Below are 25,253 nucleotides of genomic sequence, written 5' to 3' on the forward strand. Positions count from 1 at the left end.
AGGCCGACAGTTTAATTAAGAGGTCAGATTTAATATTGTACAACATGTCAGCTCGTTATCACAAAGTACATTGTTTACTTATGCAACATTTCTCCCTGGCTCCTCTGCTTCACTTCTCCCTCTCTCATCACTTCATTCACTTCCTTCTGTTTTTCCTTATTTCCCATATTTTTGTCACTCCTCTCCCTCTTTCAGTATTTGATCTCTTTTTCCTCTCTACTTTTGGTCCTTTTTCTTCTTGTCTTTCATTCCCTCCCTCTCTTTCAGTACGCGAACACCTGAACATCAGAAATAATGTCATTCAGTAAGACTCGTCTGGTCTTTTCTGTAGGTTTTGGACATATAGTATCTGCACATCTCCCTGGAGTGAGGGGCAGTTTGTTGCCCTTTAACTTAAAACTACAGCTTCATCATCTTATGTAAAGTGAGCTAATGTTAGGTTTGTTCAGCCCAGTGAAAGCAGCATCTGAACAACGCAAAGTCCCCTATTCATTTTTCATTCATATTATATATTCATCATTGCATGGCTCAGATACCGTCACTGTAAGTCGCTTTGAAAAGAAGCGTCTGCCAAATGAATGTAATGTAATGTCATGTTGTTTGTGTGTGAATTCCCACGGCAGCAGCAGCAGCAGCACAGAGTACCTCAACCCTTCTACCTCAGTCTGTATGAGTGAGTTTCATCTCCACACATTTTAGGTGTAGCAGAGTAAAGAAAAATGGTAAAGGAAGGGAAAGTGACAAGAAATCAACAACTCAGACTGAGAGACAGAAGAAATGATTGCAACTCATAATGCACTTGATTTAGAAACTTTTATATTTTGGGTTTATTGTTACTTGGATTATCTTTATTTTCACACTTTGCCTTCCATCTCCTCATCTCCTCCGTCTTCCAGTAACTTCTAGTTTTGTAAATAGAATTTGCTTGTTTGCTTCCAGCGTTTTGTTTTGTTTGGCCAAGACTCCAAACCCCACTGAGATTCAGTTTGCAGTTGAAAGCGTCACATCTTCACTCTGAAGAAAATGGAACCAGAGAATTTAAAAAAAAAAACACCAGGTTACATTGTCGTCTCAGCTCTCCAGCTCGTTCACCACATAATTCTCTTTGCACCAATCCTCACTTCTTCTCTTCCTGATTTCTATTAATCCTCTGTAAATTTCTCCCTCCCTTCCTCCTGTACTCTCTCCATATTCCCCCTCCTCCTCCTCCTCCTATCGGGGGAATTAATTAAAGCTGACATTATTATTGAGGTTAGAGCTGAGTTGGTTTGGAACATTCAGCCATAAAATACCATGTTCATCTGCCTTATCAACAATCTATTACCACACACACACACACACACACACACACACAGGGCTATCAGTGCTCGATTAGCCATATGGCCGCTGGCTTCGCTTCAGTGTTTAATAAGTCCAAATAGATTGACTCATTACGGTGCTTACTGGAAGAGAGACGGCAAACACTCATGTAAATACACACTCATCATTATATTTTATTGCTATCAAACACACAACTTAAATCTCCCCCCATTTTCTATCTGGCAGAGGTCTTAGGTGAAGACTTAATGAGTTCTGGAGAAAGGATGGTAGTTGTTTGTGTGTGTGGGTTTTCTCTGGTGGATCGATGACTGGAAGTATTTTTATTCTCTCAGCATCCTCGTTTCTCTCCTCCCGTCACTTTCACTGTAACACTGAAAACAAACAGAGAAATCAGACCATAATCAGCTTCCATTTATCCACGTTCACACTGCTATCACAGGTGAGAAACAAAGATGGGAACTGTTTGTAGCTTTGACATTGTCATTAGTGTTGGTGTAAACCAATGTTGTATTGATGAGCCTGAAATCACACAGGACTGAGATGCTAATGTGTATTAACGTACGCTAATGCTAAAAAACGCTAATGTAGCCTTTAGCCTCAAGTAGAGATGAGGAGTGAGCGGTGTAAGGTCGGGCAAAACTTTCTAGACTTCATAAACCTTTTTCAGTGTCGGGCTGAAAACTCTTCATTGGGTAAACATTTATAAAACCCACAGACTGATGTAAAGAGTGACCGGTGGTATCGATACTATGCAGGAGTGCTCGCCAACACCCGGAACCAGCTCTCAGTCGTTCCACAGATATTTTAAGAGCAAACCTTTAAAACTCATCGGCAGAAGACGGATTCAGTGATTTAAGGGCGGTAGTTTGGTTGATTTGGTCTGGAACAAGTTCAGCTTTTGAAATCAATACTGAGGTCGTTCTGTTTGTCTTCACATCACAAACTGCAGCAGACTCCTGGCAGTGGATGAATTTGCAGAATTGTATTGTTCCAGTATTGTTCTTGTTTGTTGATGGGGTTGAAAGTTGAATTCTTCCTCCAATGGCAGCAGAGCATCGATAGAGTTGTAGAAAACCAATCACAAACACTGAAGACAACACTTAAAGGCAAAACATTTTTTCTAGCACGGCTTCTTTTCTGATGAGTTTGTGTGGCAGTGTGTTTGTCTGTTGGTCTCTCCTGTTTCATCCACCGTCTCAGGTGAGTTTGAAGGATTTTTCTTGGCAGGTAACTCTGACATTTACATCCTGCAGCTCTACAGTCCCCCCTCCCTGCTTCATTTCATTTCACTTCAGTCCATCTCAGATTTATGGCCTTGATAAATCCCAGTTACGCTCACTGTCAGCAGGAGGCTTGAGGTGAAACGCAGACTGTTTTCATCAGAGTTCACTCATCCTCCAGTTATTCCTTTATTTTTCACCCTCCTTCATTCTGTCCATGTTTCCTTCTGTTTGTCCCTCCTTTCTCCCACTGTCTCCTTCCCTTCTTCCTCTTATGCTTTTTCTCCTTCTTCTCCTCCATCATTTCTTTCCCTCTCAGTTTTTTCCTCCCCTCCTTGCTGTCTCTCTGTGTCATGTAATCCGTGGTGCAGCCCCTCCTCATTAAACCACTACTTGTAACGCTGTCTTTTCTTGTTTATCTGACTCTCCTTCTCCTTCCTCTCTTTTTTTAGTTTCTCTTTTTTCTTCCAGTACTTGTTAACACTCCTTCAGTTCTTCCTACGCTTCACGCTCTTCCTGCCGCTTCAATTACGAGCATTTTCTCCAGAAAACATTATTTGTTTTTGTTTGTTTTGCTTGAATTTTGATGTTTTTTTAACTACTTTATTTTTAAAATACAGTTTTCTCTTTTAGTTCTATTTGTAGTTTGAATATTGTCCCTGAAGGGTGATGCTGATTTGAAGTCCAAAATTAGAAACTTGTTCTGCATCAGGAGCAGAGTAATACATTAACATGTTGAGCAAAAAAAAACAAACTCTGCCCCAAATTTTACATTTTTTAAAGCAGCGGCAGTGCACCCACACAGGTGTTTTCATTTCACCTGATTAGAGCGACATGTTGGATGTGTTGAACCTTTCCAAACAACACCACCTCCACCCTCCATCATTACGTAGGTTTCCATCCAAACTTGGTGCAAATTTTAACCAAATTTTGAGAAATTCTGCAGAAGAAAATGTGAATTACTGCGTGTTTCCATCAACTTTATGCACAAATTGAAAAAGCTTTGATGAGTCTGACCAGCTGAAAACACCTGTGTCTGTGAGCATCACAGAAGTAAACTTACAGTTGTGTTTTTTTTTTTTATCTTGAAGTTCAGTTTATTTGTTTATTTCAGAAGCAGTGAACACAGATCTGTCTCATCCCAGTGCTTTCACATCAACCAGCTCTCAGTCCTGTTCACTCACTGGACATCAGACGTTCAGTTTGACTCCTATTAGTCCATCTGCCGTGTGTCTAAGTGTCAAAGTGAATCTCGCTGCTGTTCACTCCCTGTACAAAGTTATACTTTATTAGTCACTGAGGGAAGATTCCTCAGGTTGAGTCTGTTTGTAAACTTTATCCAGAGGGTTTAGTCTGAATCTGTCCCTTTGGCCTAAACCCACAGCTGTTAAGTTTCATTTCAAACTTGCTGTTGATTTATCAAAGTTACGTCCAATTGTAAATTTGCTCTGATGTTTTCTGAGACAACAGCCTGACCTCGACAAGCTGTTTGGTGATTCACCAGTGGTGTAGCTCTAATATCTGTGGAGCGTTTTAGAAATTTGATTCCCTTTAGAAGATAAACTTTGGTCTCAGAGTGTTGCTGTCAATAAATTCAAGATTAAAAACCAGTTAGTCTGGTTCAAATCTTTGTTTCACATGTGAGAAGTTAAAAAGTAAAGTTTCACAGTGGGACACAGTCCGTGAAATCGATCGGTTGGATTATTTTGACATTTACCACGTCATCCAGCTCTGACGCCTTCCAACGGCTCTAAACCATCAGATGTACTTGACATGTAGTATCGATTTTGTTATATATTACCCATAATCCCCGGCTTCTGGAGCAGGAAGTGCTGTTACTGTAACAAACACACCAAACTCTGTTTCTAATTATTGATATTTCCATCAGTTTTCTGGATATCAGAGATGAACGCTGGTTTTTAAAAGTCTTTTTAACTGATCTACAGTTCAGCATTATTATTGTGTGTAAGAACACTTCAGGTCATCACACCTGAACTAAAACAACAGTAACTCTACCTGAGGACAGATTTTCATTTTGGCAAAGAGGATGACACTGCTGTGTTTCTTTTTTAGCAAAAAACCCAGAGGTCCTCGGTCAGTTTAGCTCAGTGTCGACTAAATCCCTGAAATGTTAGACATGCTCTTGTATTTACAGGCATCCACTCGTTCACAGATACTCTCTGTAGCTCGCTCTTCTCTCTCTCTCTCTGTATTCTCTCTCTCTTTCCATTTAGCTGCGCATCACCATCCGCTGATTTATTCATCACTCCATTTTCTCACATCCCTGTCACTTGCTGCACCTCTATTTTTGTCCTTGTCCCAGGGAGCGGGAGCAGAAAGAGGCAGAGCTGAAACATGTTTCGCTTGAACGTTTTGTGTTTTTGAGGCATCAAATGTCACATTTCAGTCGTTCAAATGTTTAATTTGATTCCACAGAGTCTGTCACAGAAACTCTTTAAGGACTTAATTAGAAGCTAAAAGCAAAGGTATTCTGTTCTCAAACCAAAGGGAACAAGTACAATAATCATTCTCATGAGCAGGTTGAGTTGTCAGGTCTTTGCTTCTTCTTGACCACAGTGGAATCACTGTGATGAATGGATTTGCTTGTAGAGGTAAATGTGGAGCTTTTACCCAGAGAACAGAAAGCAAGAATCCAAAATACAGTAGAGGAGGCTGTTATACTAGCTGTGTTGCACCATCCAACCTCATGTAACCCCACTTACCTGGAGTGTAACTGCTCCACAAAAAAGCAGGAAGTGTGTTGGGTCAGTACTAGACAGGAGCTGGTGGTACAAAGATGAAGCTCGTGAACTTAGCTTAGCGTAGCCTTAAGTGCTAAGGTTGAAGTCAACTGGACTTACTTTAGGCTTTAGGTTTCTTGAGAACTGAGGAAGTCTTTCAGATGAGAGCTGAAACTAGCTTAGCGTACCAGTTACCAGGCCAGATGAAGAAGAAGTAACTTATCTGTCAAACTGACAATCACAGGTAAATTGTAAAAGTATAAGGTCTTGTACTTGGTGTTTACTCAGTGGGTGATGTTTCTTTGTGAGGTTCATTTTGGTTCCTGACGCTTCTCGTCTGTTGGGCTGTTTTCAGGCTGGTATCATGTCATCTGGTCCCTCGCTTTCCTGTCAGGGTTCATCATCATCATCATCAGTCGATTTAGGGAGCATTGATTTTCAGTGCATGTTTCAGACCAATATCTGGAAGAGAGCGCTTGAGAGGTTTTGGCTGCTGCTGCAGATCCCGGCTGTAAATCCCTAAAAGTCTATCTTCAGTTAGATGAACAGAGGCGAGGTGTTTGATAAGCAGCTGTTTGAGTGAATATGTCTAACCACCTGGAATCAACACGCAGGGAGAAACTTTAATTTACCCATCAAACTCATTTTTCACAGTTGATGTTGGATCTCAGTGCTTGTGTGAGACAGAATGGATAAAAGAGGCTCTGGTTTGCCAGACAGCAGCTTGTCCGTCCATCTGTAATCATCAGTCTGACACTAATCCTCATACTGTGAGCCTCGGAGTGTCGAGCGGAGACTCGCAGTCCCAGAAGCTGCTTCTTTCTGTCTAGTCAGGAAGTGATTTACACCTGGACAAAAGGTGAACACTGTTGAACAGAAGATACTGTTCAGAAGTGTCTGTCTGTCTCGAAGTGATTATCTGCGGGGTTTACGATTCATGTCTTTCTTGTTTGTATCGTTGCAGCTCAGAACTCGTTGCTGTCATGTTTCCTGACGATCAGTTGTCAGTCAAACGGTGTGGACAGAACTTCTGCCTCTTCTTTCTCAGGAATCTGTTTTCAGGCAGTTTGAATGGCCACTATATTTTCATTTATTATTTATAATCATGTCAGGACACGAGCTGTAATCTGTAATACACCTTCAGCGATCAAAAGCAGCTACACCTGCCTCCTCCTCACAGTTTGCTTCTCTTGAATCTGCTCTATTTATTTAACCTTCACACATCAGATTTACTACCAGTGAACTGTAAATAACTGTTTAACAGTTGAAGTCCAGTTTCCTCTGATACCATCTACCTCCAGTCTGTGGTTTGGAGAGTAATATGTCATCCTCTATGGTATCGGCTGCCTTTTTAAAATCAGTAATGTGATCTCATGGGATTGTGTACTAACAGCACGCTGCTTTCAGGACACTTCACATCATTTAACGTTTTTAGGTCTGGAGGAGGGTTAGGAGCTGTTATCGTGCTTCATAAAAGTTGTGACGAATATATATAATATGTACAATGTCTGATTGATGTTTTCATTTCGGGTCGATGTTATGGGCTTATTGATCAGCCTCTGATTTCTTCCATCAGTTCCGTTAATGCTCAGGATCAGTTTGTCCTGAAATCATCCAGACATCTTCCTCTGCTGTCCCAAACAAACCCCTGTGAAACATCTTACTCTCTGTTTGTTCTGGGAAACAGCTGCCAAACGCTCAACATTAAAGACTTGAATCTCTGTGTGTTTATTCACTGACAGTGAAAATATCACAGATAATTACTTTAATTTCATTTTTAACTGTTTCGATTTCCTCTTACTAACCTGCAGCTTCTCTCTGACATTTAAATAATTCTGGCATTTGAAATCACTGATACTGAGAAAATGGTTGTAAATGTGGAAATCTATTAATGCTGAGCTGCTCCTCAGGTTATGAAGCAGCAGAAAAATGTTTTAGTGACAAATCAGAAATTAGTAGAAGCAATAATTAGTTTTGGAATTAAAGCATCATTTTGCCACGTGGTTATGACAGAGGGTTTCCAGTTTTCCTGCTGACAGTAATGAACAATGTGAAGTCTCATTCCTGATCAATTCTTCATCAGAAGAGTGATGCTGCTCAGAGTTTAATGAGCTGCTGGGATTCGGTGAAGCGCTGACGGCTGCTGCTCCACCTCTCACCAGTCCTGTTGGTTTTATTTCTCCGTCGCTCACCACCTCCTGTCCATCTCCATCTCTCTGTTTGCCATCTCTCCCTCCGCTGCTGTGCTCTGTTTAACTTTAACAGAAAAAGTTGTGAAGATTTCTCACAAAAGGAAATCAAACTGTCTGTGTTCGAGGTGTGACTCAGCGTCGTCAGTGATCGTTTATCCGGCCGGTTTAAAAAACCAAACATAGTCTGTACGGTCACGTTGAAGGAAGTTTGTTGCTTTGTCATTTTTTAGCTGCTTTATGTGCGATTGATAACAGCAGCATGGAAACAAAGCTAAAAGTAAAAGAGGCTTAAAATCTCCATTGAGCTGCACGGTTGGTGAGATTTCTACCAACCTGACTTGTTAATATTTCTCAGAGGTTCTTGTCACTCTCGCACCAGTTTGACTGCGTCGTGTGGACCTGAAAACCCCAGCGTTTTGACTGACAGGACAATGAATGGAAGAAGCCACAGCGTCAAAGTGTTGTCTGGCCCCAGAGGATGAACTCCTCACAGAGGTTTAAATATTTCATCCCTTTTATTCTCTCTGCTCTCTGATTTGTCTGAATAATTAAAACAGTGGAGGTGAGTGAGCGGCTTAGAAAAGGAGTTGAGCTGTGAAAAGAACAAAAATAAATGTTTTTTTTTTCTTCATGGTCATTGTTTACCATCATCACCGAATCAGTCAAATTAAATAACAGCCATAGTTCATATTTTTCTTCATATCTCGAGGTTTGAGGTCAGTTTCTGTGCAGAACTGAGTTCTCCATCAGTTATTCTGGTAGACATGTAATTCAGACTCTTGGCGTGCTGCTTTCAGGGTCCCCTGCTCTCTCCTCTGATTAAATTTACAGCACCTCGAGCCCTCTTCAGCTCACCTCTCCCCCTGATGCACTTTGCTTCTCATGTCGGTCACAAAAGATCAGTGAAGATCATGATTTACCAGCATTTAATCCAGAGAAGACACCGCGGAGGCCGCCGTGTTTCATGTTCTGCTGCGTCGCTCGCAGACAGATTTACCGTGCTGAGGGGTCAGAGGTCAGCTTCGTCCTCGAGGTGGTGGAGTAATGTGATTACATTTATCATACATGTCAGAGTTCACTGTAGATTTACACAGGATTTACTCTTAAACAAGTACACAATGTCCCAAGGCTTCGACCGTCGTTATTGAAGAGAAATGATCAGAGATGGAACATTTTTTAGCTCCTGTAACAGAGAGTGGAGCCTCTGTCGTTCCCTCTCTGCTCCCTGAACACCTGTTGTTGCTCTGTGTACCTGAGCAGGTACGATCTCCCTCTAACTGAGTGAGAGTCGGAGGATTAAACTGCTGGAATCAGACCCAGAGAGTTCAGACTGATGCTGAACTGTAGATCAGTTAAACAGGCCGATCTGTATTTCACCTCTCAGCTCAGTGTCTGGTTATTTGTTGCAGAAACAGAAACATGTATAGTGTCAGTATAATATATGAATATCTTCAAATGGAATATGAAATAGTTAAAGTGATGAAACAGCTCATATCTCTGTCATCTCTCTGTTTTTCTTCTCCTCTGCCCTTTTCATCTCTTTCTCGTGTGGACCTCAGGTCTGAATTAGAGTGCATTGAAGTGGACGTGTGGCCTCAGGTCCAGCAGCCTGACAGAGACTCCACAATGATGTGATCTCAGTTTAATGAGCCAAGGACTCGTGGTGTTTCACTGTTGCTGCACTGATTGATCCTCTCGATGAGAAGTGAACTGAGACGCTCGCTGATCCCTCACCTGGCACATGGACCCCGGACGAGCCGCTCTGGTTCCTATTGTTCCGGTGAGACGTCCCGGAGACGAGCAGTAAAGGTCCAAGGTGTCACCGGGCAGATCCCTGTTGTCTGTTTCTACATCAGGTCGAAACAGAGCTGTTCACTCATCTTTCCCTGGACACATAAAATTTAAAAAACCTGACCTTTAATGCGATGTTGGCCTGGATTTTCGATTCGACTCGGGCCGTTTCATTTTCCGCTCCGCAGTAAAAGTAAATGGCCCTTCCCGGCGTGGTGTGACTTCCTGTGTTAAAGCGCCGCTGGCCGCAGGATGACAGAGCTGCTGTCGCCTCCGTCTGACTCTTTTCTCCTTGCTCCAGTTCCTGTTCCACCAGGCTGCAGACAGATCAGGCCGACGCTTCCTGCTGCTGATGTCCAGGGCTGAGAGCGTGACGCTGAACAGCACGAGGAGGGAACGGCGGCTTCAAGGGCCAGTGGTGTTTACATTTAGGAAAAAATACTATTAACCTTAGAGAATCAAGCAGGTCCATCTGTTTTCCTTTGTATCCTGGAATATTTTAACCAACTACAGAATGAAGTCCTGAAAATTAAACTGATACACAGATACATGACGTTACATGTTTTCTATCAGTGAGGGTTTGTCAGGACATTCATGTTCTTGTTTTTGTCACAGACTCAGATTGTTCTTCTCAGTGTCTAATAACATGATGACAGGATTCATACAGAGACAGAGCTTTTTATTAAAGACGAAGATCCAGAAACATCTCTATATCTCTCTACCAGACTCCATTGAGAAAAACAGGGATTTAACCAGGAGCTGCTGGAATACCACTGCCTCCATCTGTTAGTGTGTCTGTGTTACTGTGTGAGTTAGTTGCTGCTTTTCGCATTTTTGTTGCTTATATTGATGTTCATTGGTTCATCATTAGCATCTATAATGTGTAAATCGTAATCATGTGGTGTTGCATCAGTTGTCTTCTTCCTGTTTATATTTGCTGTTATGAATTGTTTTATAATTGACTTTCCTGGTTAAACAATGCTGAACGTTCCTGTGCAGATACAGAACATTATGATCATGTTCAATAGAGACTGTGCTTTAACCCACATCAGTTTAAAGTCTCTCAGGATAATTTTACCTCTTTGAATTGAACTCGTGCAGGATATCTCCCTCTTCAGTCAGTCAGTGAGTCAGATAATTAGACAATCAACTATCCACTGAATTAAGGAGTCAGTTGTCTGGTTAGTCACCAAACAAAGGAGCTGTCACACTTATCTCCACATTAGAGCAAAGGTTTTCAAACTGTGACAGCGACTCGAAGTGGGAGCGCAGAGAGAGAGATGTGAGGCAAAGATACTGCAAACAGCAGGAAGCTGCTTAGTTCAGCTGCTGATTTGGTCATTTATAAGTTGTAGTCGCAGCAGTGGCCTTTGCAATCGATTGCTGCGTTTTGGCTCAGAAGTCACACCCTCCCTCTCAGATTCATAACTGGGACAAATCCATAAATCCACTTAGAAGCTATAGAAAAAAGATGCTTATTATAACTGCAGAACTTGCCTGAGAATCATCATGTTTTTACGTTTTCTTCAGTGTCAAAGTTATGCAGTGATAGATGTCTGTAAACTACAACTGCCAATAGCTATTTCTGCATACTTTTACAATTTGCCAAAATGTAAACATACACATGCTCAAGTTGTAGCTGACATTTAACTGGCTCTGTGGCAACACTACACCTTTGTACAGTGCAGGCCCACAGTGTCAGACTTTAAAAACACCTGCGTTAGAGGATGAATGAGGAAAGTTGAAGTTATCCTGAGCAGAAAAGGATTCTCGCTCAGTCTCGACTCGCCTCGGCTCCTCTTATCACCGTCACACTCTGCTCCGAGCTGCCGCTTTGTTCTGCAAAACATTCAAAGTGCAGCGCCGCTTGATCCCGGCGAACAGGATTTCTGCTGCTCGGAGAAGGAAACACTGAGAATTGAGAATAATGGCAGCTGCGTCAGGAGAGCTTTATTAACCTTGCCTTCTGTTTGGGTCACTCAGTCTTTACGCCGACACCTCTGAGACCACAGGGTGATTAAATTAAAGTGTTTAGCACACTTGGTTTGGTGTGGAGTGGGTACATCATCCTGTGTGTTTCCATGTTGGGCCTCTTGATGTTTTCTAACAACAGCGTCTCTTTGATTTGACCCGGCTAATCACTGGGGGGCAGCTCGTACAAATAAATAATGAACAGTCGTCTTCTGAGGGAGATCAGGAAAGATTTCAGTCGTCCACTGAATATCAATGAGGCCACTTGACAAGAATGAAATGAAATCAAAGTGTGCAGCTGTACAACCAAAAAACAATGCAGCGAGCAGAGGATTGGTGTTTGCAAATCAGTCAGTTCCTTAACAGACTGTGGATTGGTTTCAGGAGATAACAGAACATTGTTTAAATTGTTTGACAGTGAGTGTAAGTTTATTGAGATGTGATTTTCAGTGTAAACAACTGCACAACGTGTGAGGAGAAGATTAGGCTGAGAGAGTCAGAGGATTGTTAACATTTAGACGTGTTGGTGGATCTGTTGCTCTGCAGTTACACCACCAAAACACCAGGTGGCAGTGATGTGTCTGAGCCAGTGTGTTGAGTTTCTTCATGAGCTTCATGTTGGAGATAGGAGTTGATTGATTGAACTGATCTGAACTGATTTAGGCAGAAGGAAGGAGGAGTTTTCTGCACGACAAGGACCAATCACAGTTGTTGTTCTGCGTCGTCGCATTTTCAGGGAGGTCCATGTCGGGCTACGGCGTACTAAGTATAAGCAGTTGACCTGTGACGCCTGTAACTGCTGAACCACCTCTGCTCCCTCTGCGTTTAATTCAAACAGGAATATTTCAGGACAACGCGTGGCAGTGACGAGGTGTTAATTGGGTTGTGTTTCTTTAAAAAGTAGTTGATGGTGTTTATTTTTAGGTCAGCAGTCATCATGTGCAGCGGGGAGCAGGTGTCAGCTTTTTCTTTTTGCCTAATTTTGGAAGTAAACTCATCACATCATCACAGCGTTTACTGAGAGACGCTGGAGGTCCGGGAGCCGTTTGAAGCTACACTTCTCTTTGCTCTTTTGTCTCGGTGCTTTGATGCTAAAATTCTCAGCATCAGCTCTTTTTAATTTTAAACACCAGTCTGTGAACATAAACAGCTGCCTCAGATGACCTGGCAGCCATGACGGCTCTGACAGAGATAACACTTCATTAACACGTAATCTATGACCTTTACGACCACGGATCCAGTCATGTGATGAATATCTGCTGGTGCTAACTGGTGCCTGATTGACTGGTACATTCATGACAGAAGGTGATGAGTGTTTCATCTCTGTGCTCTTACTTCTCCCTTCTCCTCTTCACCATGCTTCTCATTTTTTCCGTCACTAATTCATTTTACAAAACCTTCAGATGAACAGATGTGTTGTTCTGCCATTTTGAATCAGAAGTATGGCAGCTGTGTTGGGGGTAATTCTGCTCTGCTTGTGTTTTGTTGAACAAACTGAGGTTTTCTGGATAAATTACTGTTTAACTCAGCTGCTGTGCCGTTATCTTGCCCAAAGTAAACAAACCTTTGTCATTTGTTTACCTGTTTAGGATGTGAATGATTCGGCTCTTGATGCGTTGTTTTTCACATTAGCTCTAAGAATCTACAGGCAGCTACTGTACCTCGACTATTAGTTTGGTTTGTTTGTTAAATGATGTGATGCAGTCGGTTGAGTTTCACTGTCAGTCTCCTCCTCATCCTCAGGTGAAGGACGGAGGCAGAAAAAAACACCACCCTGAGCAGAGATAACAAGCAGCTGACTCCCTGACAGAAATCCCACTTTAGGCTGAACAGTTTACTTCTAATGTGAGAACCAGTATTAGTCTGGAGCCGACCTCTTGCCCACCTGTCGCCTCTCTGTTCTATAGAGACGTAAACATGAAAAAGATGGTGCGGCGTGAAGACATCGCACCGCTTTGAAAGGTGAGTTTGCAAAACACCGTCTCACTGTGTTGTCGTTTCTCTTCTGGCGAGCGCGAGCTGGCACCGCCACTGATCCTGTCAGCGCCGAGCGGGAGCAGGAGGGAGCTGAACGCCCTCAGGCAACGTGCTCAGTGAATCAGCTCACTGGAGTGTGTGTGTGTGTGTAAGAGTTTTTATCACCATGTGTTTACGGTACTGAAGGTAGCAGTTGTGTTTGGTTTGTTTTGTAAGTGTGTTTCTGTGTTAGTATTCCTGTGCTAATATCTTAGTGTGTGTGTGTTCAGATCTCCCCTGAGGCCGACTGACTGGCCTACATCACAGAGCTGTGAAATGGGAGAGGTCACAGCTGAGTGTGTGTGTGTGTGTGTGTGTGTGTGAAGAAGCTATGACACAGCTGGTGTGACGTTCTCCCACCTGCGAACCACAGAGTTTAAGTCTGCTGCAGCGACGTACAGCTGGATACTCTAAAAACTGGATTCTGTCTTTGAAGATCGACTTTATATTTGAAGCCACAACACGTCATTATTTTCTTAACTTGCTGCTCGTCTGCGTCGAACAGATGTACAACATGGCCCCAACAAGTTCAGTTCTTGGCAAAGTGATTTTTGTGTTTACAAAGAGCGTTTGGTCTGGATGGATTGTTTCAGACAGAACACTTAGTGGTGTCCCCACAAAGCAGGGAAAAGAGGTAGTCCCCACACTGACTAAAACAAGAATGTGTGTGTGGTGTGTGTGTGTGTGTGTTGTACAGGAGTGCGAGTTTTTCTGCAAAATTGATTTTGTTCTGGAGGAAACTGTAATCTCAGTATCGTGTTCTTTTTGTTAAATTAACCTCAGTGATAAATGAGGAGCTCTGTATCAAACAGTTCCTCAAACTAATTTATCTGTTTGATTTTTTTTTTCCATGACTCGGTCAAAGTTACGTTTTGCTTCTGTGGTGTTTTATTTTGTCGTCCCACTCTCACAGATTAAAAAGGCAGAAAGTACAGGAATAGTTTTGGACAGCTGACGCACCAAAACTTTGCTGGATCTCAGACTTTCTCTCCGCCCACATGGTCTGAGTCAACCCGAGCTTACAAGATGCTTTTTTTTTTTTCTCCCTGAGCTTCTTTATGAATGTTTGCAGCCTGAGGGTGTGAGGCCACTGGGAGCTGCCCAGTACAACCACCATCTGCTGCTCTGCATCACCCGGGCTAAAAGATATACCATGTAGCTGGAGGGGACCTGGATAGCACAGTTTTTTAAACTGGTTAAAAGAGTTTTTGGAGTCTTGCATCAAGTCGAGCCCACAACCCAAGAGAGAGAAAAATGGACAAATTTACTCTGACTTTTCTTAGTCAGCTACATTATTTTATCAGGTTATTTTCATGTAGCAACAAGACAGAGTACTTGGTGATTATTCTTCTTCTAATAATAATAATAATAATAATCTCAGTTATAATACTGGTCAGAGAACTGGTTCCTCAAGTTGTTCAGTCCTGGCAGTAACCTACTGTGCTGCCAAAGCAGCCACTGATTTGCCAGTGAAATGTCGTCCTGAGTTATTTGGTGTGTTTACATGCACAGCAGATTATCAGAAGATTTACTTTTACCAATAATCTGTCATCATTTGTTTTACCAATAATCCAGGTTACAGGTGAAGGGATTAAGAATAAACCAGTAAAACAGGTAGATTTCTGATGGACCTGATTTACCACAAAAACTCTTTTCATTTCATGTCATTTCAAAAGAGATGAGGACAGGGGAGGTGAAGACATTTTTAAGAGAATGTTAGGGACATTATTTTTATTTGTTAGTTTATTTAAGTATCATAGAGTCTACAGCAGATGCTAATCTGCAACACTCGTCCCTACAAAGAGAAAACGAGATTAGAAGATGGAGCAGCCGAGCCTCGAGTGTAAACCAGTCTTTGCTCTTGTTGTTTGACATTTTATATATTTAATTTTTGTATTTTTCAAGGAGAAAGTTTGTCAGTTTTGTTGACTCTCATGTCAACTACACTGCAAGTGGTTATTTGTGAGTTACAGATGGAGCCACACTAACAGGTGTAACATCAGGAACTTTGTGCTGCTGGTGGAAATCAACTGTCCAACTAAAGCTGCTGCTGATTTAGTGGGTGAAACAAAGCTAGAGAGAATAACAACCCCACAATCTGTTCTGTCTTTGTTCACAGCAGCACAGAATAAAAACTGGCTTCTGACCAAACTGGAAATAAACTCAGGGTTTCAGAGTAACATGATTTCCTGCTTTAGCCCGATTACTCCTGGTAATCTCCTGAATATAAAGTCCAAAAACAGGTTTGAAAAAGTGCTGAAACTACATGGTTCAAAGGTTTAACTTCTAGTTTAGCTTCTAGCTGGAGAAGAGAATAGAACTTTTAGCAGCTAACAAGCTAAGCTAAGCTAAGCTAAAAGGGAAGTAAATGTTAGACTTACATTCACCACATGGAAACAATCTAATAGAATGATAATGTTGCTCTGTCATTACTGAATCTGTCGATAGATAATATGTGAGCTTGTTGTGGCTGAAAACTCAGCCAGGAGTAAAGACAGGAAGCTGTTTCTTACCTGTTATTTACCTGTGTGTCCATCTGTGTCTCTGTCACCCCACAGGCTGTGTGTGAGTGTGTGTGTGTGTGTGTGTGTGTGTCTGTAAAATGCCGCTGCCGGCTGAACATGAATGATCGGACATGGAGGCCGTCAGCGCAGCCAACGACACACAGGACCTGCCCCTGCCCGACGACGACCCCGGCAGCCTCAGTTACCATGACTACGACCCAAATGGCGGGGCCATGCCCCCAGCGCTGCCGACGCTGGTGTTCGAGGGAGTGAATTTTCCAGAGGACCCCATTAAACTGCTGAGTGTTCAGGTAGTGTTCACAGCCGCTCTTACACTTTGTGCTGCACTAAAAGCAAAATTACATTTCCATTAATTCCTCCTGATACCAGAAGCTTTGTTTCGTCACTGACAGGTTTTTGGTAAAATTACATTTTCAGGTTTTATTCTCCGACATAAAATGGGTCAGTAAATCCTCCACTCCTGATGTTTGAAGCTTTTACGTGTCTTAAAAAAGGCGGTTGCTAACGAGTGTCTAAATGAGACTACAGAGGTTGTCGGGGACGTTAACATGAAAACCCATCTACTCACCAGTCCACCTTTACAGCCTCGTTGTGTTTCTACTCACGCTCTTTCAAACTCTCACTAACTTTCTAAGAAGAAAGGCTTTTGTAGAAGAGCTCAGAGCTAAATGAAATGACCAGTTGGAAGCTTAGTGGTGGAGACGTTGACGTCATGTGACCGTGGTGTAGTTGGTTTATAGCCTAACATTAGCTTCTTACTTCAAACATCAGAACAGTGGTGTTCATCTGTGAAGATGATCTGATCAACTAAACCTGAAGGATCAGAAACTTTAGCTGCTCAGTTTATTTCTGGAATAATGTAAAACACAATGAAAGCATCCCGTTGGCTTTTTGTGGAGGAACCAGGCTGACTTGCTGCAGATACCTGTGCCGGCGTCAGACAGATGTTTGCAGCTGTTGCTGTGTGTTTGCAGGTGGTGTTGATCCTCGCCTACAGCACCATCATCGTGCTGGGGGTTCTGGGTAACTCTCTGGTTATCTACGTCATCTACCGCTTCAAGACGCTGCGCACCGTCACCAACTTCTTCATCGCTAACCTGGCTGTTGGTATGTGCGCACACACACACACACACACAGACTGGGTTGTTTCTGATTCGATGCTGTCAGAGTCATTACAGCCGGGAAACACTCTCCAACCTCCCAAGAGGGTGACCTGTTTGTGTGTGTGTGTGTGTGTGTGTGTGTGTGTTGCCCTCTGTAGGTTGTCGGCTACGATGACTCAAACATCTGTCAGCTGTTATGTGCTGTTTCTCTGTGATGTCTGGGGTTTGTCTGCTGCTGTGTGTGGGAGAGACGCAGACAGAGATGAAATCAAACATTTATTGTTCATGTGTTTGACGTCTGACGAGGAGAAACCAGTGTTAAACCTAAAATGTGAGTGTGTTAATAGATTCCTAAAAGTCTCTTTCTAGAGTGGATAGAGTAGATATTCCATTTCTGCCAATAAATCCAACACACAGGTCGTGGAAAGTACCGAAAGATAAAAGTTAAAAGTCCTAAAACATCAGAATCAAAAGCACATTTGGTTTTATTGTTTTAAGCTCTGAGTGTTGAAGCATGTGCACGTCTCAACCTACAGAAAACAGGTTCCAGTGCTCACCATGATAAATGAGTTGATAATATCAGCGCTCTGATGCTCCCACAGCCACGAGGACTGAGCAGTGATGTGTTGTTTTCAGCATAAAGGATTTAACTGTGACAGCTTAGCAAGTTTTTAATGAGCTGGAAAACCTCTCAGCTTTGACCCTCAAACAGAAAACAGGATTTTTATTATGCCCAACAAACAACAACAGGAGCCACGACCGACACTTAACCAGTCATCATCTGCTCAGTAAGTAATGTTTTCGCAGAGTAACAGCCTCGACGCGCGGCGGGCGGCGTCACCTCGGCTCTATTTATTTCTAATGAGACGACGGCGAGGAGGCGAGATTCACAAGTCCCCCGCCTGTGAGGTGACACACGCTGCTCGATTGTTAAAATTCACACGGATTAATCATAGTTTTAGAGCCTGGGTCGTCTTTGCTTCAGAGGCGCTGTGGGCGTTCAAAACAACGGCTGATTTAAAAGCTCAATTAAAACATACAAACACAGCTACGCACAATACATAAGAGTAAACACATTTTAATTAATGCAGGAATCAACATGAAAACAACTTAAATAAACAGGTGCACTGTTAAACAACACACGAGCAGAGAAGCTGATAAATAAGACGAATAAACACTGAGAAGAAATGTGGTGTGAAGTGGTGCAGGGCTGTGTGGCAGGGAACTGAAGAGCCACAGTCAAACAGTTTATTCATGACGCACACTTGAGGGAAAGCAAATGTAATGATAAACAAGGAAAACTAAGATGAGCGTGAACAAGTGGGTGAAACGTTCCTCTACATGCAGCAGTGAGAGGGTTCAGCACCACGGACAGCGACAGGTTCAGAGAGAGGCTTCAGGACCACGGACAGAGACACTGATTCTGGTCCTGGTTCACAGAGTTCAGTGAAGTTTTCCCAGGAAGTCCGTCCTCAAAATCAAAAACAAAGAAAAGGAAATGTTGTTTTTGCATCAGCAGGAATGTAACACAGCTCTAATGTGGATTAAAAACAAGTAATGCAGGATTACTACACATGCATAAATTCACGTTAATCCTTTATGGTAATTTGAATTTAATTAACAATTAAAATTACCACATAGAGACGTCAACCCAGGTCTGATTTTATTCAGTCTCTACAGGATGCAGCACCTTCTTTCCTTACACCATTATTAAAGAGTGAGATCCCTTTTGTTTAACCAGAATCATCAATACCAGACTCCATAGAGAAAAACAGGGATTTAACCAGGAGCTGCTGGAATACCACTGCCTCCATCTGTTAGTGTGTCTGTGTTACTGTGAGACTTTCAGCGGTGGAAGAAGTAATCAGATACTTTACTGAAGTAAAAGTACCACACAGTAACACAGACACACTAACAGATGGAGGCAGTGGTATTGCCAGCAGCTCCTGTGTTCTGCTCAGTTAAATCCCTGTTTTTGTCAATGGAGTCTGGTGTTGATATATAGTGATGTTTCTGGTTAAACTAGAGTTAACAGTCACTCTCTACTTTCTACTTTTGTTTCTAAAATGAAGAAGCTGCTGTCTTTGGAGGCAGAAACTATCCCCTGTAGTTTTTTACAATCTCTTTAACTCGTTGACCTACATGCCTTCCAGTTTAATCTGAGCAGGAGCGCTTTGAGGAGCGGCGATCACTCCGTCCAGGAGGAATTCAAATTAAAATTTACCCTCCTGGTATATTTGTTCCCTCCCGCCTCCTCTCCAGCTGTCACAAAATAAGAAAACACATTAACAAACAAGTTAATAAAGTAGAAGAAATAAATAATTGGATGCGTACAGTGGCGCTGCTGTGTGTGTGTTTAAGTGTTGGAGTGTGTGTTCAGCTGTGTGTGAACGTGTCTGTACAGCCCGGGGCGCCGGTTGTTCTGAAGAGTGTAAAGAAAACTGGATGCAGCGTAAAATGTTCCGCTGGCTATCATTAATAAATACACACACACACACACACACACACACTGATTGCCTGTGTCCTCGAAAAACATCATTAACTTCTTTTTGCCTTTTGAGTTTCACAAGTTTTAAAAGTTTTGTTATTCTAAGTGTCTGACAACATGATGAGAGGATTCATACAGAGACAGAGCTTTTTATTAAAGAGGAAGATCCAGAAATATCTCTATATCATCACTACCAGACTCCATTGACAAAAATGTGAATTTTCCAGAGCAGTAGCTGGGATATCACTGCTTCAATCTCTTAGTCTGTTTGCGTTACTGTGTGGTACTTTTACTTTTACAAAGTATCTGATTACTTCTGCCACCACAGAAAGTCACACAGTAACACAAACACACTAACAGATGGAGGCAGTGGTATTCCAGCAGCTCCCAGTAAAATCCCTGTTTTTGTCTATGGAGTCTGGTATAGTGTAAAGTCAATTTATTATATTCCTGTCGTGCGTCTTTGGTGGATTTGTGCTCCTGTGTTCGTTGACAAATGCAGGAAGTGGTTTGTTTGTGTTACTGTCGTGACTGTCAGTGGTAGAGGAAGTATTCAGATCCTTCACATGAGTAAAAGTACCAAAGAAAACTTTTCATGAGTGTGAGAAAACAGCTGTGGTTTCATCTCTGTGACAAAACATTTTCCGTCTGATCCAAAGAGGTTTTTATATTGTTTGTTTAACTTGTGAAGTAGGAGGATTTTCACTTAATCCTGATCCAGATTTACATGTTTAACTAAACAGAAGTATGTGAGACTGTGAAGTAATTAAGCTGTCAGATAAATGTCGTAGAGTAAAAGTACATTTACCTCTGAGATGTAGTGGAGTAGAAGCTGGTATTAAAAGTAACGTTAACCTTTTAATGCAGCTATGAAAAGACTGAGAGCAGCACTCTGACTCACGTCATCCTCACCACAGTGCGCTCTCTCTTTCTACTGAGGAGATAATGTGAATCAACAGGATTCACGTCTTCCTGGTCTTTTCGGTTTCAGATGATTCTGGGCTGAAAAAGAACAAAATGGACGTCGACCACGTTCTCCATCAGAGGACGTTTATTCAGCGACACAACACGAACCTCTGGCTGCTTCAGACGACTTGTGCACGTGTACACAAAGAGACGACTGCTTTAACGCCAGAAAGACACAAACTAAACACGACTTAATGGAGACGACGGCGTCGGTCCATGCCTCCGTTTTATGTCTTTATATGTTATTTATGAACTAAACATCTGTAATATAAGTTTCAGGATTCAGCAGATTGACATTTTAGTTTCAGCTTATCTATGATGTGCCTCCACAACAGAATGCCTACCAGGATTTATCCAGAACCTGAGAGGATTCAAACCGGTCATTATTTATACTACAGCAGTCAGTAACTAAACCTTATTAATACACACAGGTGTTTTACTGCCTTTACCTCAGCACTGAGGTCAGAGTTTCTACTTCAAACTGAGAAACGGTTGTTTCTCGCTTTAGCCGGGCTGATAGCAGTAGCCGTGTTGCTAATGCTAACAAACAGATGGTTTATTGTGATACTTGAATACATCTTTAATCACTGGAGGTAAAAACCAAACACAATCAAAGTAATGTCTTTTAATTTAAAGGTATTTACCAAAAATGCTGAAGAGAATTTAATCAGTAGATTTATTCTTGTTTGTTGAACCGATGGAAATTATTATTCTCTGAGTGAATTAAAAAAATCGAGAGGAGCAGCCGAGCGACGTCAAGAGAAACAGCAGCAGCAGCAGAAAGAGCAGAAGAGAGAGTGAGAGCAGCGTGACTGATGTGATGTGAAGTGTGCAGAAAGGTAGAACGACGGCGGCCAGAAAGTTGTCGGTTCAATTCCCCCCGAATGTAAACAGGAGTGGGCAGGCGAGCAGACAGTTTGTGATAAACAAACAGAAAAACTGGATGAGTAAGTGCTCCACTGCCTCGCCAACAGGCTCCACTGTCTCTCACTCCTCACTTTGTGTTTGGTCTTAATGGGAGCTGTGGTGTCGCTATTAGCGACGCGACAAAAACCAGTGGGATTCAAAATGAGGTTTTCTTATTTCTGAAGACACTTCGTCATATTTTTGTTCCAATTATTTGTGTCTCAATGAAAAACAACCTGTATTTCTCAGTATCTTCCTCGTCCACACATCTCTCCCACCTTCCCTCGTTATCTTTTTGTCTCTCATTTGTTCGTCTCTCTTTCTGCCTGAAGCATCACAGGAGGCCAAACAAGAGGAGGGCAGCGACATCCGGCTCGATGAGACCCTGCTCGGCTCTCATTTTTGTCTAACATGATTTGGCACGATGCCCTTATCACAGACTTAATCATCACAAACTGATGTGGTTCAGGGGGTTGCAGACTGGCTTCACCCCCACCCCCAACAAACCCCCACCCCCCCTGCACCGGTTCAATCCCCACCGGGTCCTATCTCCACCAGACAGGCAGTCATGTCTAATTGGACGTCTAATAGAGGATTCGATTAAAGCAGCTGCTGCATCAACTTTGACCAACAGCTGATCGATCTGAACAGCAGGTGATCTGATCGGAGCAATGAAGCTCCTGATGGAGCAGAGTCCAACGTCTTTCACCTGCACTGAGTCGTAGAAGACGTTGGCCTCTAGAAACGGTGTTTTAAACCTAAACCTAAAGTCACCAACCTTTATCAGCTCTGAGAGGAGATGGTTTGAATGAGTGTTTTTCTACGTTCCTGTAGAAAGAGGAGGATTTACCACAGAGGGATGATTCTCAGTCTGTATCCACACTGACTGACAGACATTTAGCTGCAGATGTTGACTGACGCTCAGCAGCAGCAGATGTTGACGCTCACACATACAGAGGTGGATGTGATTGAACCGATCATGTGACCTGCTGTCAGCCCGGCAGCTCTCTGAGCAGATGGCGTCTCCCTCTGTCTGATCACCGGGGACGCTCACCAGTTGTTTTGACTGTGTGCACGTCCTCAGATGACGCAGCCCGTCCTCGGCGGTGTTGGCAGCTGCCTCATCTGCCGTCACTCATCTCTTGTAAAATCATTTTGGCGAAGCGTGTAAAGGAACATCGTGGATAAAGGGAAATAAAGCCACGGTGGTTATGAAACAAAGAGGTTGTATAAGAAGAAAACGATCATCTCATCTGGTTCTTAAGATCCCTGATTGTACACATACAGTCAGAAATAGACGAAGAAGACGATGTTTTACGTTCCTCACAGCTTGATACAGACGCTGAAATGTTTGTGAGTTCTTTGGCAACTGGTTTGCACATGTAAGGATTACTGAACAGGAGCACAGGGCGCAACTACAGACACATAAAACAACCACAAAGAGACAAAAATCATCATAAAGAGACACCAAATAGCTACAAACAGACCAGAACAACTACAGAGATACAAAACAACTAGAGGTATGACACAGCTACAAAGAGATACAAAACTACAGAGAGATGCAAAATCACTACAAAGATACATAAAACAACTACAAACCATTTTGTGTCTCTTTCAGTGTGGTGGTCTTGCTCCTATCTACGAGGGGTCGGACGCCTTTTCAGTTCAGACTTGTGCAGTCGTGACTTTTACGTTAACGTGACGATATCGGACAGTTAGATGTAGTTGGACTCCTGATAACATTGATCTGAAGGTTTTATATTTGGAAACAGAGCGGTGCATCTGTGTGTAGATGTGGCAGAGGCTGCAGATATTAATTGGATCAGGGACACACTCTCACTGCGAGTGGTGTCACTTTTCTTTGCCTCCCTCTCCTTCAGTTTGTCACTTCATCGTTCGTTACCCTGAACGTCACACAAACAGCTGAGACAGTCACGGCCTGTTGCCTGTCCAATTATCTGTCGCAGAGGGAGAAGATGAAGATCTCAAGGAGAGATGCAGGATTTTGGATGACGTACAAGAGCGTAAATCCACGTTCCTCTGCGCCGTATAATGCTCGCATGAATAGATTTTAAGCACAGCTTTGATTCAACAAACTTCACTCAGGCTCAAGCTCAGACTAAGCTGTCCTGTTTTCGACCTGTTTGCACCTTAATAAGCGAACGAAGGGCGACTTCTTTAAAATATCTTTGGAAGAGCACAAACTCTTTTAGTTCCACATGTTTAACCTTTTTAAAATCTCCTCAGGAGCAGACGACTGCATCAACACTCTGACCCGTCTAAATAATAAATAGGTTAAAGAGTTAAAAACTTCCCTGTGGAGGGATGAAACACTCACAGCATGTTTCAGCAGATATATCAAGTGATGAGTGAAGCAGCTGGGCGGCAGGTGAGATTGATGAAAACAGTTTGGAGATGATCTGCGGCTTTTTATTTATTTATTTTTTTGGCTGAGATGGAAAAGTCGATGTGGTGATAAAGAGGAGATGTGATTAAAAGCTCTCCTCCTCCAGCATCAGCAGTGTGTGTGTGTGTGTGTGTGTGTGTGTGTGTGTGTGTGTGTTCAGAGGACTGAAGTCAATTCATAAATGTTACATTTGGTGGGAAACTGTCAAAGGTCAAAGTTTATCAACAGGAAATCCAAAGAGCCCAGAGCACTTCAGATGAAAAATGACATTTTCAGAAACGTCTCCTGACTGAACTTCCTGTCTCCTCCGTCTGCAGCCGACCTCCTGGTCAACACGCTGTGCCTCCCCTTCACCCTCGTCTACACGCTGCAGGGAGAGTGGAAGTTCGGACGCACCTTCTGTTTCCTGCTGCCCTACGCCCAGGGGCTCGCCGTGCACGTCTCCACGGTGACGCTCAACGTCATCGCCCTGGACCGTCACAGGTGGGTGGGGGTAAAGGCGAAGGGAAGGTGGTGGCAGAAGTACCTGATTTTTTATCTTTTAGTCAAACTGTTTAATGCATCCAGTTTTGGTAAAAGTTAAGGACAAGAAAAAGCCTGATGTTTCGGAGCAGTTGGGTCAGTTTGTGTCCAGCAGCAGGACTCTGAACCGTGTGCTCAGGTCCTCTAAATGTCAAAAATGTAACAGTCACTGTGCCGTCAGCACAGCTGCTCCCAGGATTACAGTGAAGACCCACATGCTAATGGAGCTCGGTCTGATGGCCTCGCTGCACCGCTAACGGCTCAATCAGCCAATGGTTGGCTGTGGCTGTTTTGGCAGTTGGAGTGTAGGTGTTAAGAGCAGCAGCGGTGCGATGATGTTCAGATGAACAGTGGCTCATTTGAATAGCTTCAACCTGCGTGACCCAGCAGAGCTGATTTTAAAACTGCTGGACATGTGCAGAGCTGCAGGGACTCACTGAACTACACTGAGAGTCATAACTCTCAAGATGAAATATTCACCATTTAACTAAAGTTGGTATAAAGCACCAAACTTTAAACAGTTTTTAAAACATATCTGGTGCTTTGAGATGTTCCTGTTTCTGCAATCTGTTATCATCATTTCTGTCTTTTGTCTCCACCACCTGTCCAGGAACTGCAGAGGGAAAACTGGAACAAAGCATTTTCTGTTAGTGTTTGAAATGGACGTTTGTGGCAGATGATTCCTCACAAATAAAAGAAAGAATCAGTTTTAAGACCTGAGCATCTGCGTTCTGTGTTGTGCTGTGGGACGACCGTTAGCAGGACGCTCAAAAATCAAGCTTATTTATCTTCCATACCGGCTGTTCTACACACTTTGTTGTTCAGTTTTCTGATGTGAAAGCAACTCAGACTCAAAACCAGAGCAGCTTTAGTGTGTAGAGTCTTTAGCAGAGTCCTGTAACTGAGCTGCTGGGTGAGCGTGAGTTGGTTTTTATTTGAGATTCAGTCTGAAGACAAGGAAACAGCAAGTATCAAAAGAAATAATGGACAAATCTACAAAAATAAGATAGAAATGGAACAGTCAGAGAGCAAAAATGGATTTGGTTTGTGTCTAAAAAACAAAGTTTTATAACATTTCAAATCTC

The 25,253-nt window shown here is 42.7% G+C and overlaps 1 protein-coding gene across 1 annotated transcript in view; it reads left to right on the plus strand.

Moving 5' to 3' along the window:
- The window catches only part of npy2rl (neuropeptide Y receptor Y2, like), a 93,417-nt gene that overhangs the window by 58,582 nt on the left and 9,582 nt on the right, over window positions 1–25,253 (plus strand). Inside the window, exons 5-7 of the mRNA XM_018663244.2 lie at window positions 15,810–16,066; window positions 16,751–16,883; window positions 23,964–24,129. Of these exons, the coding sequence (XP_018518760.1) occupies window positions 15,887–16,066; window positions 16,751–16,883; window positions 23,964–24,129 (479 nt within the window). The 5' untranslated portion in view covers window positions 15,810–15,886. The remainder of the gene's footprint in view (window positions 1–15,809; window positions 16,067–16,750; window positions 16,884–23,963; window positions 24,130–25,253) is intronic.

This window comes from Lates calcarifer, unplaced genomic scaffold, assembly GCF_001640805.2.
Source record: "Lates calcarifer isolate ASB-BC8 unplaced genomic scaffold, TLL_Latcal_v3 scaffold_37_80, whole genome shotgun sequence".
In the NCBI taxonomy this organism is placed as follows: domain Eukaryota; kingdom Metazoa; phylum Chordata; class Actinopteri; family Centropomidae; genus Lates; species Lates calcarifer.